Source organism: Micropterus dolomieu, linkage group LG10, assembly GCF_021292245.1.
Source record: "Micropterus dolomieu isolate WLL.071019.BEF.003 ecotype Adirondacks linkage group LG10, ASM2129224v1, whole genome shotgun sequence".
Classification (NCBI taxonomy): domain Eukaryota; kingdom Metazoa; phylum Chordata; class Actinopteri; order Centrarchiformes; family Centrarchidae; genus Micropterus; species Micropterus dolomieu.
In genome coordinates, this window is record NC_060159.1 from 19,903,241 (window position 1) to 19,919,105 (window position 15,865).

Here is a 15,865-nt window from a genome sequence, read left to right on the forward strand (position 1 = left end):
CAGTGATAATATCTAGCCTGCGGCCAGATTGCTTTGATAGCAGAAAAAAAGAAAAGAAATTGATAGCAGCTGATGCTGAAATAGATCTCAGTCATGACAGCAACAGTTACTCACATAATCACTTCCTCTTAAGTGATTGTGCCTCCAAAATAAACGCGCAAGAACGTTTTTTGAAGCAATGGTTCATGTTGAGTTAATTGAGAGCTTTTACACTGAAAAGTTCTGAAGGATATTCGAAAGCGTCTCTGGCGTACTTGACACGTCCGTAAACGTGTGATTGGATTCCCTTGAATTTCATTGGGGAAAGGAAAATTAGTGTCCATAGGTTCATGAATGCGGATAAAACGGCGGGACTCACACACACTGCGGCACATGCTTTATTGCGAGCATGTGAAAAAGTGTCCTTATAGGCTAATCAATTTGTTTAACAAGGGGGGAAAAAAGTCTGCAGGATTTTGGGATTGATCATACAACTCCTCCAACAGGAGTCTGAAACTCTACCGACTTAGCTAAACGAGTATACAAGGGTTAGAAATAATGGCAGGCCACGTGATGGCTTGAAAAAAATTTGGCCCTTTGTCAAACTTGCCGACCTCTGGTTTAAAGGTACATTATAATCATCATATCATCATATAATGGGGTGATAATGGGGTTATTTATTATTAATTATTAAATAATTAATAATTTATTATTAAATTATTATTATAATAATAATGGGGTGGGAACATTTCTGATTTACCTATTGGCTATTTGTAAGTCTAGAAGAGATAGACAAGCAGGCATGATGGCTGGCCCATGTTTTCCTCTAGTTTCGTTTATTGTTGTAAAGTGTACACGCCCTGTGCCTCCTCTGATTGGTGAGTAGGACCGCAACAGGAGGCGCGTGGCGCTTGTGACTGGCGAGCAGGTCTGTCACGCAAGAATGACAATGAAATGAATTTGTAACTACATGACTGTTTAAAACGGGTCAGATGCACTGCGTAATTAACCTACATTTTAATCGCCGTCTTCACGATTAGCTAATCACGTTCTTTCAAATCGCAATTTCGATTTGAAAATGATTAACTACCGCCTATATTGTATGTTTTCACAAGCATACTGATAAATTGCCTGATTACTGAATCACTGCATGTTTAGAAGTACACCTGTGGACTACATTACTACACATAACAGAGCATAGCATGTGTGTATGTATGTACACACACACACAAACGATCTCTCTCTGCATTCATTACTAGTATTATCGTTAATTTTACACATTTTGTCGCCTGAGTAAACAGTCGATGTCATTTACTTCAATGCGTTTGAGAGATAGTCATAGAGATTTGAGAGATTGTGAGAGGGGAGACAACAGATGGCTATGATGGTGCAAATGTGATAAACAGTAGAACACATAAGGATGGTACTATAGAGAATAAAATTACCTGTGAAAATGAATCCCATAACATAGCTGATTACACCCTCTAGTGAATAATAGTGGGTTTTAATGTATTCTACTGTAGTTAAACCAAAAATCTAAGCAGGGTAAGTGAAAACAATAATTACATCCACTGATGTTCAAAGAAAGCCATTGGTAAAAACAAATCCCACTGATGGTGGATTTTAAGGGTTTGTGATTCAAAAGTGTTTTGTTGCCCGATATGTATTCTTTTCAAAAGAGAGGTCATGTGTGTCTGGGTATCTGTCATTTAAATGCTGAAGAAAGCCATATTTTAAGTGATCACATGTGCAGTTGAGTCTGAGTTGGTTGTGTGTGTCCAAGCGAGTGCTTCCATTTATCGTTTGTTTGAACTCTACAAAATGCAAAGCAATTTGTAATGGTGCACCAAACACAGCAGCCCATATGGCAAATCAAGCTCAAGTGTCTGTATCACATTAAATACTGTATGTTGCCCCACATACACACACATTTTTTTAGACCGGGATCCACCCCAAACAACCTTGAAAATCCTATTACAGTTTTTGCAGCAGTGGTTGCCATGACGACTGTGCATTTTATTTCTGGCTCCTTTTGAAATGGTGTGTGAGATCAGAGATCCAAAATGTTATGTAAGACTATATGTGCACTCTTCCAGACTGGGGTTTCCTGCTGCAGAGAACTTAACGTAATTAATTACAGGGGAATGGCAGTCACTCAAGACGCTCCAGCATTGTCTCCATTTACCTTATAGCTTTTATCACATACTGGCAAGATGTAGGCTGTAATTGTTATGCAGGAGGATAAAGCATGATGACAGATGCTTTTAATAACACTGCTCATTTTGACACATTTTGTTGAAAGGTTCTGTCTGTTTTACATGTCTTCTTGTGTCTTCATTTGACAAAAAAATAACAGAAATCATTATCAAGATTCGTGCGTCAGTCAGAGAGAGAGGAAATGGAAAATAATAATAAATATTGGTAGTGCCTTTGACCATGGTATACATTTACAAAAACAAAAATGGCTGGGAAATAAAGGACTCACTTTAATGAGATTAAAGGACAAACTGGCAACTGTAGAATCAAGTTAGGATCTACAGTAAATAAGTATCCTAAATAAGTATTTTTATTTTTACATTATTTACACAATTCAATTTCAATATCATCAAATTGACTTGCTTATAAAACATTTATATTTTGTTTAATCTCAGTTTATATACCAGTAAAACCAAGAGAAGGTTTTTCTGTGCTTCATGTCACAAATACAGAACCTGTAGTGCTAACTTAAATGAATCTGGAAATTAAAATTTAAGACAGATTTTGCTTGTATTGAAACAGACAAAAGAGTGTACTTATTCATTAATAGTTCCTGAGTTTTTGAACATGACAATGAGGTATTACCAGCAGAAGCAGAAACAAAGAACTGATCCTATTGACTCACAGTATCTCTCAAATACTAATTATAAAACATGAGGACACTGTCCTCAAAGCTTTGTAACTGAAAGTGCTTTTGTTAATTTATCACAGATTATAGTGCCTACAGTATTAATCAGAGAAATTGGAGAACTCCTGTTCTGTTGAACTATATAGTCTCCTCCTTTAGAGGCAACATAATCAGAAATTATGCTATGATAATATCATGGTGAAAGGATTAATAAAAGTGTATGCATTTTAACATATATTCTCTAATTTTTAATGTTCTGTACAATACATGTTAGATTTAACATAGTATGAGCTTGCTATGTGCATATTGTTTCAGTATTATATGAACATATAGAAACTCATGGGGGGCTGAGCAGCATTCACCACTGAGCGCCTTCCAGAGACATAAATTTATGCTGAACTTTTTAACCCCTCAAATAGAAGCTACTAAATTCTCTCATTTTAAAGTCTCTTTGAAGTAGTACAAAATTTGTTGCTCTTTGTGATCACCGCCCAGTGATCTGCACAGCTCTTCTCAAAATAATTAGGCATATAGCTAATAACAACTGGTTCACCACCGCAGGGCTTGAGAAATAATACTTTTTACCACAGATTGCAGAGGACTTAGCTCCATTTGTTGAGAGAATTGGCTCCCTGCTCAACAGATTGCTGTGGGATAGGTTTAGGAACCTGGTCTTCCCATCACGAGTTTTGCTTTTTAAAGGAGGTAGCCTAATGACTGTAACTGGTCGAACACAGCTAGTTGGCAGATTGTTTGCTGCCTCCAGGTGAGACTCCTATGTTCTGTAATCTTCTTGGTGTTTTGCTGCAAGATAAGTTCATTATTAAAGTCGTATGGTAAAAGCATTTTGATGGAGCCTCGGACACAGGCACTATCAGGTTAAAACAGGATGTTAAGCAAATTTCATTCAGCCTCCATCATCAGTGTTAGCGTATTATGGAGCAGTCTTTGGATATTACTTCACAAGGTCACACTGTATTAATCAACAGTCATTGTTAGCAACTAACTCACCATTCTCATCTACTCTGATCATTTTATCAAGTCATTTTTGGTCCTCTTTGATATCTACAATCTATCTAAGCTAGTACTATATTATTACCATTCACAATGCATGTTCATCAGTGTCTCACTAATAAATATGTACAGTATAAATGTTTTTTTTTTCCTGTGTAGTATTCTCTTTATTGGCCCATGCATATAGAGATTAAACTCATCTGCGGACATCTACCCTTATGGAAAACAATAAAATCAGTTGTGTGCAAAAAATATTCCAATAGATTATTCAAGTCATTGCAGCTTGAAGGAGATAATCAGTAATCTATGACAAATTATACAAATTACAAATAAGATACCTGTGATTGAGCTTTAAAACCTCCAAGCTTGTTTTCATGTGAGATTTGACGCATAGTGTGTCATACTTAAAAATACATTAATTAAGAAGCTCAAACCCTTTGCCTGTCTAACAAGAGAAAGGATTTCTGCACGATTTCTACCATGTATCTGTGCCACCACACTATATTGAACGCAGCACAGTGATGTCATGTTTGTCTTTTTTATGCAACAGGTTAACTTACATTTCTGACTTCATTAAAATGGTTAACAACTTGAGTTAACTTCAAATCTGTGCAATTAGGAATTGTCATTCTTAGTTAGAAATCATTATACTTCCATGTGTCCTGTAATACTATAGTAACTTAATAAGGTCTCTCTCCTCTGCAAGCGTGTTCACTCGCATTATAGGTCCCATAGGGTATACTGAGGATGAAATATTTACATACACTCACATGTACATGCACATAAAAGGTCAGTGTCTATGAAGTAAAGAGATTTCTTGTTGTGAATGTCGGATGAATGCAAAGTGTACCCTGTGGGAATATTTATCCGTCATGTTCTTCTTGCTTGTAATTGTAAGGAGAACCAAAATAGCAATTTCAACTTATGGGGATTTGGACTGGAAACAGAATAACTCCTCCTTGACAATACTCTCTCCAGCTTGTGTCTTATTTCCTTATTTCCTTCTTTCTTTCCCCTTCTCTGAAACAGACCAGAAGTTTTCACCTTGGTCCCCGTCTCGAAAGTTCAATGAAGGCAGACGCCTCCCTCCAGCCAGGAACATGAAGGGCTTATCGGGCAGCCGCTCCCAGCACCAGATCCCTTTACCTTATGGCTTGGACTATGACCCTCACGTCCATGACCTCCACACTCACCATGGCTCTGACACCCGCCACTCGTCTTACCTGCTCAGCCCCACAGAGAGCTGCCCAATGGAGTTCCACCACCGCTACTCGCCGCGCAGCTCCATCCACTCTGACTGCATGATGATGTCCCCTGTCATAATGCCCCCAGCTGCTGCGCCTGACCACATCTCCAGCAGCACCTTCCCCAGAATGCACTACAGCTCTCAGTATTATGATTCAGCCACACGGGATGACTGCGCTGCCATCACAGCCTCTGCCACCTCCCCAGCTGTCGCTGCCGCTGCAGCTGCAGCAGCCGCCTCCTCCCATCTCGCCGGCACCAAGAGCAACCGCCTACCTGCTACCCTACTAGACCAGTTTGAGAAACAACTGCCACTACACCGTGATGGCTTCCACACGCTACAGTACCAGCGCACCTCCACCACCACTGAGCAACGCAGCGAGAGTCCTGGCCGCATCAGACACCTTGTTCATTCTGTCCAGAAGCTCTTCACCAAGTCCCACTCCCTGGAGGGATCATCCAAAATGAATGGCACAAAAGGTGATATTGTAGGAGGAGGAGGAGGAGGTTATCACCATCATGGCCACCACTCCACTAAACACGGTAGCAAGAGGAGCAAGAGCAAAGAACGTAAGCACCGCTCTGGCGGCTGGTGGAGCTCAGATGACAACCTGGATAGCGACAGCACCTACCGCACACCAAGTGTCATGTCGAGGCACCACGCCGAACATGTCAGCCACTGCTACCCAGAATCCATGCACAGCCACCACTTTGGAGACCTGTCACTCAAGACCTCTAAGAGTAACAATGATGTCAAGTGCTCAGCCTGTGAGAGCATGGCCATGGCGCCCGAGGGCAAATTCATGAAGAGGAGCTCCTGGTCGACACTGACAGTCAGCCAGGCCAAGGAGGCCTATAGAAAGTCATCGCTTAATCTAGAGAAACCCATGATGCACACAGACCTCAAGCCTTCATCGCGGACATGTCACTACCTGCAGGTGAGTGGTACTTTACTTAATTTGTTTTTTAAATGGACAGAAATCAAACAAGTGTTAAGTTTTTGTTTGGAGCTAATGAAATTAATGTTTGTGTTTGCATCTTTGGGTATGCTTCTGCTGGAATATATAACCATAAATAAAAACTGGTTATGTTTTTCCCCATTAAATTAGGATTTTTGGTATAACAATTAACAGTTTGTTAGTATTGTCTTTTATTTAATATGAGTGGGATCATCTGTCTGAGTTAAAGAATTCACATATAGGAAGTGGTTGAATTTATGACTGGTTAAACAGTTTAGGAAATGATAGACGGACTTTGGAACTTTGATTTGAGTTATTTCAGTTACTAAATGCACAGTTGTCAATGCAACATTAACACACAGTAATGGTTAAAAGTTAAAATCTGTATCCTTCCTTAAAACAATTTACTGGCATTATTGTCATTGTTCAATTTCTATCACTTTAACTAAAAAACAAAAAATTTAGTGAATTTTAGTGGCAGTAAATGTATAGACCCTGAACATTACCTATCTTAAAATGTAACAAACAATAATTGAGATCAATATCCACTCATCCCCATAGAGGCCCTTCTGAGTTAAATGCAGTGATTGATGTATTGATTAGAAATCCTGCCAGGGAGGCCTTTCGGATTCCACCTTTCTTTCTGTTACTCTCCTGAGGGCAATTACAGTGTCCAGTGTGAGAAGCCAATATATTTAACCTGGATTTCCCTTTGTGTTGTCACCTCAGGGAGCTATTGTCTATTAAGATGTAGAGATCAATTGAGTGAATCAATGTCGTGGTGGAAGACACTGAAAATAAAGGGCTACCTGAGCTAGACTGCAATGTAGAAAACACACAGGTTTGGCATCTTAACAAAAAATATATACTGTTCAATAAGAGCTGATGTAGGAGGTTGTGCACTAAAATAGAAACACGTTATGTTTTAGCTTTTTAAGCCTGTCTTGGCTATACCACTGACACATTAACAGACTTAACTAGTTTAGTCACAGGTACTGGCTTCGAAATCACAGTCAAAAGCCAAATGTTTCGGGTTTCAGCTATCCATCCATCCATCCATCGTCAACCGCTTAGCCTGCATACAGGGTTGCGGGTTGCTGGGACTAATCCCAGCTGACATCGGGTGAAAGGCGGGGTACACCCTGGACAGGTCGCCAGTCCATCGCAGGGCAGTTTCAGCTATCTTTGATTCAATTTCTTTTCATTTTTAATATTCAGCAAATGGTTTCATCCATAGTGACTTAGATTCAGTGCCTTCTGAAATGTGAATTAAACTGAAATGTGGGCATCATCAGGACTTAAAGGTCTGTATATGAGATACTGAACATTAATATAGCAGCAAACAAATATTTGCCATGTAAAGATACATGTGCATGGAGTCTGGTGGCGATCCAGATTGATATATAGGCTGTTTCTGGTCAAACAAAAGGATCTTACTGTTTCACACTGTAGGGATCCTTTCCACAAAGTCGCCAGACACTTTGAATAAAAATCTAAGCTTGTTAGTGTTAAAAAGAAGCACTGTTAGTGGATGTAGTTTGACTGCCACATATGTCCCCAGCGGTCATTGCAGTTCATTTTGCAACTGGGGTGTAGAGCCTTAATATTTCTGTGAATTAAAGGTTAGATGAAACCAGAGTTGGCAATCGTTGGAACAGTGGACAGACTAACAATGGTTTTGGTGAGTTTTATTTAGCTTCTGTCTAGTTTAAATGAAGTGTGTTTTATGATGACTTTAGTCTGGTTTGTTTTGGTCTGAGATGCTGGTGCGACATTTAGTGGCAGTGACTGTCACATACAGCTCCTTTAATAACATATTCATAACATATATACAACCTCACACAATCCGTAATAATGCAAAAATGTGTTGGCCACACTTGCGTTTTGCACTCAATTTCAGGAAGATTAAAAACACTTATATGCTTGGAGTGTAATTAACTTTTACTGTCTGCCCTCTTTTTTACTATTGATAGTGGACATAATATGGTGCTACACAAATCTGTGAACAGTTATCTTAGGTTCTAGATGCATTCCTGTCTGTGACAGAAAGGCAAGAGCAGTAACCCCACCCGGATCTACGGGGTACCAAACATGCAACTTGACCGAAACGCCAATCAGCCAGGCTCGTTGGTATGGCAGTCGCAGCGCATACTCAACCGTAGTGACGGTGGTCCATCACACTGTCCATACTTGGAGAGGAAGAAGAGGTGGAATCTTTGAAAGACTCAATACAGAGGCTCTCTCACAAGCATTTGACAAGCATATGTGTCAGCAGGCAGAAACCCTGCAGCTGCCACATGGGCACAATCTGCACTGAGCATGTCCACACTGAGAGCCTTATTCAGTGGAATAAGTGAGGGGAGATCGTGGTCAACACTCTGTGTGCTCATCGGCTTTTATCTGTTTGATGTGTCTGGGTCCTTTAGGTCTGTGTTCACTTGTGATGAGGAGGACGGGTCTGCGTTGGGCAAGTTGTTGACATAATCTTGTTTCAGCAGGAGTCAAGTCTTCAGGCTAACCTCCTAAGCGAACAACCATTGCTGTAGGGTCAAGCTTGTGTGAAACAAAATGACTGTTAACATGGTGAAAGAAAAACTAAGTATTATTGTGAAAATCTTAAACGATAATCATGAAACATCAACAAATAAACAATAGAAAATGTAAATTAGCCAGCTATAAAGCATATTTTGTAAGCTTTAAATGAGGCTCAATACAGAGATACTGTGCATTGTGACAATTGTGACAATTTTACAAATTACTTTTTGAACTATTGTGTTGAATAACTAATAATTAACTTAATATGTAAAGTGGGCTGAATGGTGGTTCGTCCATATTGGCTGGGTAACCTTTATCAACGGGACTGAACCCAAAATACTCCAAACAGGGGCAGATGCATTTTCTTGCATCTTCTTTAATAGTCCTGTCACGTTATACCCACCACTCTCTGTCGCCGACGAGTAGCTCCTTTTTGTGTGCGTAGTGACAGTGGTTGAGTGAAAATGAGCGAGTGGCAGGTAAATGTGAGTGAAGTGAAGTCTAGCAGTGAATGTACAGTGTAGGTTGCAGCTTGTCAGTGGGAAAAGGCTGCAGCTAAAGTTCCTGCGCGTGTGTGTGTGTGTTGTTTACCAGCTGCTGAAAAAGTGAAGGGGGTTATCGTGCTGTCAGTGATATCAGGCGGTTTCACACAGTGTCACCCGCCTACGTAGAGGGCTTACACTACAATACATCACCTCAATACAGCATCCCTGTATCAGTTTAATAGAAAGAGGAGCATCTCTACTTTTGACAGTATTGAAAGTCATGCCGTCAGGATATCTAAATACCCTGGTATGCCGTAGGACATTGATACTGCCCAAGCTTAGTTCTAAGACTGACTTTTAGTAATTATGTCTTCAATCACTAACTTGGCCAGGCCGCCTGTGTAAGAGAAATACTTTTACAGGATTAAGTTTGGTAAGCAAAGAGTAAATAAATAATAGTTTGGCCTTGTCCCACGATCTCGAGGGATGTTTTGAAGGTGAGAAACAGTATTTAGTGAGCAGTAAAGACATTACAGTAGGCAGTACAGTATAAATAATTTAGCTTCAATCAATCACATGTTCTTGCCCTTCCTTGTAGCCAGTGCAATGCCTTCCCTTTATTGTAATAATAAAATCTGTCAGCCAATGGCAGGGAATTTGAGGAGATTATCTGGGGAGGAACTTTGTATCTTCCTGATTTCTTTATTAGATTATCTACTGTAACATCCCTAAAGGTTGAGCCGATGTCCTCCCTATGATTTGACCACTGCAACAAAGCATGTCTCTTGGGGCACGCTGATAAAGAATGTGGTGCTGTATGCCCAAATAAAGCAAAAGCCAACTGCACATTTACCTTTAAGTGCATAATCCAGGTAACATTATGGTGACAGATTTAGGTGATAGTCTGCAGTCAAGTAGGTGACTAAGCTGTCAAAACCTTACTCCAGACTGCATTCAGTGACACAAATCAATATCTTACCAACAACCAATACATAACCAGCAGACTGACTCACGTACAAACTAGAAATTGTTCTGCCAGTTCTTACAGGTCAATGTTTTTTGTTCTAGACACGTGTAATGTTTACTACATAGTCTTATCAAATCACTAAGACTGACCCCAAATAGTCGAAGATTCAATCCTTCAATGGGCGGGGCCTGATTCAACTGTCTCACAGTCGAAGCTTCGCAGTGAAACAAGGATCATGCCATTTTGGTGATATGGGGGTGCTCAACGTCTGATTTTACATAGAACTACCAGTTTTCTCCCAATAAGTTAATATACAGCCTATTACAATATACATTTCAATGTTTAATGCTGTAAATAAACATGTAAAAAGAATAAAACTTTCAATAAATGTTTTTGGAATAAATCTAAAATTGTAACCCTAACCCTGTGTCGTCAGTGCGCATGTGTAAGCGTAGCGTGTATGTGTGCAGTGGCAGTGGAGGAACACTTGCTGAAGAGACGGAGCTCCAGCTTCACTGGTGTTGTGCCGAGTTGTCCGCACCTCGCAGGACTTTCTAATAATTTATCAGCGTTGATGAACCATATAAAGAATATTTTATCGTTTTGAAATAGCCGGCTACTTGATATAGACCCGCGAGGGGAACGTGCATGTAGTTGTCGGCAGCAGTAATGCACGTAAAACCCTGCACCGGTGAATGACAGGCGAGAGAGAGAGAGAGAGCCTCAGTTTAGCTGGAAATTTACAGTGTAAATTGAAAAGAGACTGCAGCTCTGCAGCTTCTCAAGATTAAAGCGGAGCTACCAATCACCGCACACAAAAAACACATGATTCGACTATCAGTCGACTATAAGCAGCAAGGACTTTTCGGATTTGACTATGTAAATCCTTAGTCGGGGACAGCCCTAGAAATTAGCGGTGCAGTGATAAGATGTTTTATCTCAAGGATTTTTTTTGTATTCTCTGTGTTTAGTAGTAACTAATAAAGGTGTAAAGCAGCTGAACATGTTTTTCAGGTGTAGCATCAAATGAGCAAAGAAATAAGGCAACACTAATGAACTAGCACGATGCTTCCATGAGTGATGGCTGCCTTGTTAAACACAGCCCCAGACACTCAATGGTTGTGCATTATGATGAAAATTATTCTTTTACTTTATTGCTGTCTTTAAACCTGATTAATTTAGTTTCCAGACAATTGCTGCATTTTATTCCACTCATGTTGGAGAGGATAAATGTATGCATAGCAGATTAGTGTGCGTGATAATTTTACTAATCTGGTCTTTGAAGGAAGAAGGAAGCAGGCCAGCTAATTTTCATGTTACCTTCCCGAGTTAGGCAGGGTTGGAAAGTACTCTTTTAAGCAGTTGCCACACAAAGATGGTGCCTATTATCACAACGTTACCAAAGTGAATGAATGTTCCTATTCTGAATTCTGAAATGTGGTGTTCAGTGCTGAGGCAGCGCACCATGCTGCCCAAAAGAAGTTCATTCATTTTGGATTCAAAAGGAGAGTTCTAGTAGCATATGGTCTAAATGATTTAGAACACTTTTCATAGTGACTACAAAAACATTTGGGGAAACATCTGAGTGAAATATACTAGATTAATGGTGGGGACAGCAATGGGTGCTATTATTAGCATCTCTAAATATTCTACATTTTCCCATTTGCCACCTCCCATAGAGGAGAAAAATGTTCATCATTTTCATGTAAGTGCTTTATGCTGTCTAGTCCTTCACCTATCTGCCCTGCTGAAGCGGGCCGTCAAGTCAGAGAGGATGTTGGGTGCTAAAAGGAAAGACTGAGAGGGGGACAGATGGTCAACAAGTACAGAAAGTGAGAACAGAAGTGATAGAGAAAAATTCATCTACCTCTAGGCATAAAAATAGGGGCCTATCTGCTTTTTGTGAACAGTTCAGCGATTGTGGCAGAGAAACAGTTATATGATTGGGTAAAGTAAGTAACAGGCAGAACATTAGGGGCAGCTCTGTGCCTGGGGTTGTTGTTTTAAGAGCTGAGGCTGGCCTATGCACTGGGACAACTGTTAAAGCTGCACCACACAATGACACAGTGTTGTACTTAGCACATGCCTGATCAATATTGTGCCAGAGCATGTAGTGTGACGCACTGCTATCATAAATCACCATCTTCTGGAGCACAAAACCTCATTGTGTCTGTGAGGGCCATTTTTTAGGTCCTGTGATTAATTTGACTTGTTTGATATTAATCACAGTGAAATCAGGTGAGCTAAAATGTAAATGGTATATTCAATATGACAATCAAAAATATTGAGGGTAATTGCTTTTGAAGAGCTAAATCGGATGTACTCTGCCTTGGTTAGTATCACATCAAAATATAATTAAAACATACTGGCTTTCAGTACATGAGCACTTGGTTATGTGTAGATGTTTATAGCCAAACACAGTGTACAGTAATTAGCACACAGTCACTTAATCGCTTTGTTAATCCTGATGCTGTAAAGTTAAGAACATTCACTGTTTACAGTCACTAAGACCATGTACACAAAAAGCTATTTATGCTACTTAATGTCATGGCTGTAATATGTATGTATTTGAATGCTGATGATTTCTGGAGATTTTGATCCTTAGAAATGAGGCACAGTATGTCAAAAACACATGCTGTTCTCTTTCGGCTGTCAGTCAAAGCTAAATGAAGAACTTGTTTTTTGTGTTAGTAGTGATGCTGTGTCATTAAAGACAGCGTGCCGATTTAAAAGTTACAGCCCTAGCCTCAGGGGTATGATTGGCAGTTTTTGCTGTGCAAGCATGAAACTACACAAAGTGCATCATCACCAAGAGTGTGAAGCAAATTCTATTAATCTTTTTCAACAAATCCTTGAATTAAGTATGCCCATGTTTTCATTTCCAATGAGTGTTATTAAAAGTTGTTTTACCCTTCCAATTCAACTGGTTTGATGATCCTGCAGATGTAAAGTAGCATTTGAGCTCCTTCCAAAAATGTGCTGATTAATCTCACCTGCTACTTGAGATTAATTTTCTTCCAAACCACAAACATGGACTCTATTAAAATTAATGAACGGAAGGGTAGATCCTGAATATTATTGAAATTTTACAGATGTTGAAATGCTGACACACTTCTGACATACAGAAGTGTAAAACTGGAAAACTTGATAGCCGCTGTAATTTAATAAATATTTTATGACTAGGCCTGGAGCACTCATTGATGCAATCGATTACGGAAATCCAACGATTTGCATGACGTGCGTTGGTGTGTCACAATGAAATGCTGAGCCCGGTCAAAGCCGGTATTCCGTCGGAGAACAAGCTGCTGCTGAAAAAAATTCACCTATGAATATGATCATATAAAGTATGGTAGAGTATCTTAGACAGAGACCCAGCAATGTGGTGCTTTGTAAGCTCTGCAAAATGGAAATGGCTCATCACAGCAACTGTTATGCACGAACACTGAAGCGAAATCATCCCAGAGAGCTTTGTATGTACGACTGAGAAAATGGCTTAAACTAACATTACAGACTGTTGTTACAATCTGTGACTGTTGATTATCTTACTGCATATTACTCCAGTGCCCATTTTAAGGTTTAAGTCACTTTAATCTTAATACCGATTCTCCACTTCAGGAAAAGGGTTGACATAGAGTCATTTGGTTGACAAGTTAACATAGAGTCATTAATTTAATCTATGTGTCACAGCAATCATTTTTAATTTGAGGCCCAGCATTTTTCTTATCCGGCATCTGACTAATAGGATCCATAATATTATTATTATTCTAACACAGCAGTGACTAGGAAATTAGACAAATTTTATACACCACTATTTCATTGTTCTAATGTGTTTTATGTGTCTCTTTTTCACCATGATTGAATCAAATATTAATGAGACAAGTTTCTGATATTTATTTTGAATTAAATTAATTGTTATATTAATGGAGTAAAAAATAATCTATGACTGTCTACATCTGACTGACTTATTACTTACTACACTGAAATGATGGATCCACAACTGGGTCTACGAACCAAGCTGTTTGGACTGTGCAAAGAAAATTGAACATCTGTATCATCATCAACATGTAAAATAGCAAAAACACATTATTACATACATACTACATATGTCTTCTGCTAAGGCCCTGCTTCTCTGCCACAACACTATCAACATATCTCTCTGTGTATATTAAATCCACAGTGCATGACCAATTCCCTCACAATGCAGTGCTCCTTGTTTTTTCCGCCCACTAGTCGAAAGAATACAGATGGGACAGAGCCTTCACTTACACTCCCCCACACACTTCCAGCCAGTTTTTGTGTTTATTCCTGACAAACCGCTGTTGCTGCTGTCAGAAGTGTACAACCCACTGCCCTTAGTGAAGCAGAGGATTTTACAGAGAAAGACCTAGCAAAATGTGTTTAGAAGAGAAAATAAAAGAGCTTTAATAAACTGAGGCAAACTTGAATCACTGCCACATGAAGATGTTATACATTGTAACTTAAATATCGATGAGTGATTCCTTTACTCTTTTTCCTCTCCTTCCTTAAAGAGGCTTCACAAATGTTGCAGAAGGCATTACATTTGAATGTTGACATGTCAGGTACAAATTAAAAGTCAGAGCTTCTTAAAGAGACGCCAAATATAATGCATAATTCTGCTTTCAGTTTTCACTTCATGACCACAAGAAGTCAACTGTGCCCTAACATTACATTTTCATTCAGGAAACTTAAATAAGAAGTGATAAGTAAGTAAAAAAAAGTTTTTAAAAAAGCTATTATAAAAACTGTGCTTGCTTTATTTTAGGTTATGACAAACTGCAGACATTTTACACATCTGACATTCAGAATTTGGACACTTTACTGCAATTGTACAATGTAGGAAACAAGTGATGAGTGTCGCTGAATGTTTCAGCACCATGGAGAGAATCACAAATGTGTTTGAGATTTCAGAACCATAGACAGAGCGCAGAGTAACGTGTTACTTTGTACTGCCTTACTTCCAGCACTGGAGGTGCACACATGAGTTGTGGCTCTTGTAGACATCTGCCACTTTAGTTGTCAAGTTTCTGTTTGCTTTAGTTTAGTTTAACTCTAACCTATTTTGCCAACAGTAATTAATGTTTTTCATAAGAATGACACAAAGTGCCAGTTCGTGGTTGCAGATAGGAACTTTGCTTAGACAAAACCACTGATTCTCACAGGTGGAGTAAGGTTAAGCATTGAGCTTTAATTTTAGAGCTGAGAGGGGAATGAAATGGAGGCAGAGCTTAAAACCAGGAATGTGAATCAGCTTAATTTTCTGTTGAGGGAAAAACCAGCCAGAGCTTATCCGACTACTTCTCCAATACACTTGCTCTCACACTCGTTTGGCTAATTGGGCCCCATTGTACTTGCAAATAATATCTCTGGTGTAGTTCGCTGTACTAGCCTAATACTTTGTCACTGAGCAGGAGAACCCACTGTTATACCCATGGTTTAATAAGTGAGTGAGCACAGGCTCTAGTAAACAAGTAATCTCTTAGAGTATCCTTTTGGTTATGAATGTGTATGGAGTATTCAATACGGGTGTGTTATCTTCCACAGGTACCCCAGGATGAGTGGAGTGGATACCCAGGAGAAAAGGATGACGAGATCCCGTGTCGGCGGATGCGCAGCAGTAGCTATGTCAAAGCAATGGGAGAGGTGGATGATGAAAGTGGTGACTCTGACACAAGCCCTAAGACATCCCCACAGAAGGCCATCCGTCCTGATGCTCTCGTCCTCAAATCAGCCATGCAGAGACCACATTTAGACTCCCAAAGGTAGGCCTGGCTGCCTA

At 39.6% G+C, this 15,865-nt stretch overlaps 1 protein-coding gene across 1 annotated transcript in view; it reads left to right on the forward strand.

The window, feature by feature from the left end:
- LOC123978147 (disks large-associated protein 2-like) overlaps positions 1-15,865 on the forward strand; it is a 101,153-nt gene that overhangs the window by 51,376 nt on the left and 33,912 nt on the right. The window contains exons 2-3 of the mRNA XM_046061299.1: positions 4,907-6,060; positions 15,631-15,848. Of these exons, the coding sequence (XP_045917255.1) occupies positions 4,907-6,060; positions 15,631-15,848 (1,372 nt within the window). The remainder of the gene's footprint in view (positions 1-4,906; positions 6,061-15,630; positions 15,849-15,865) is intronic.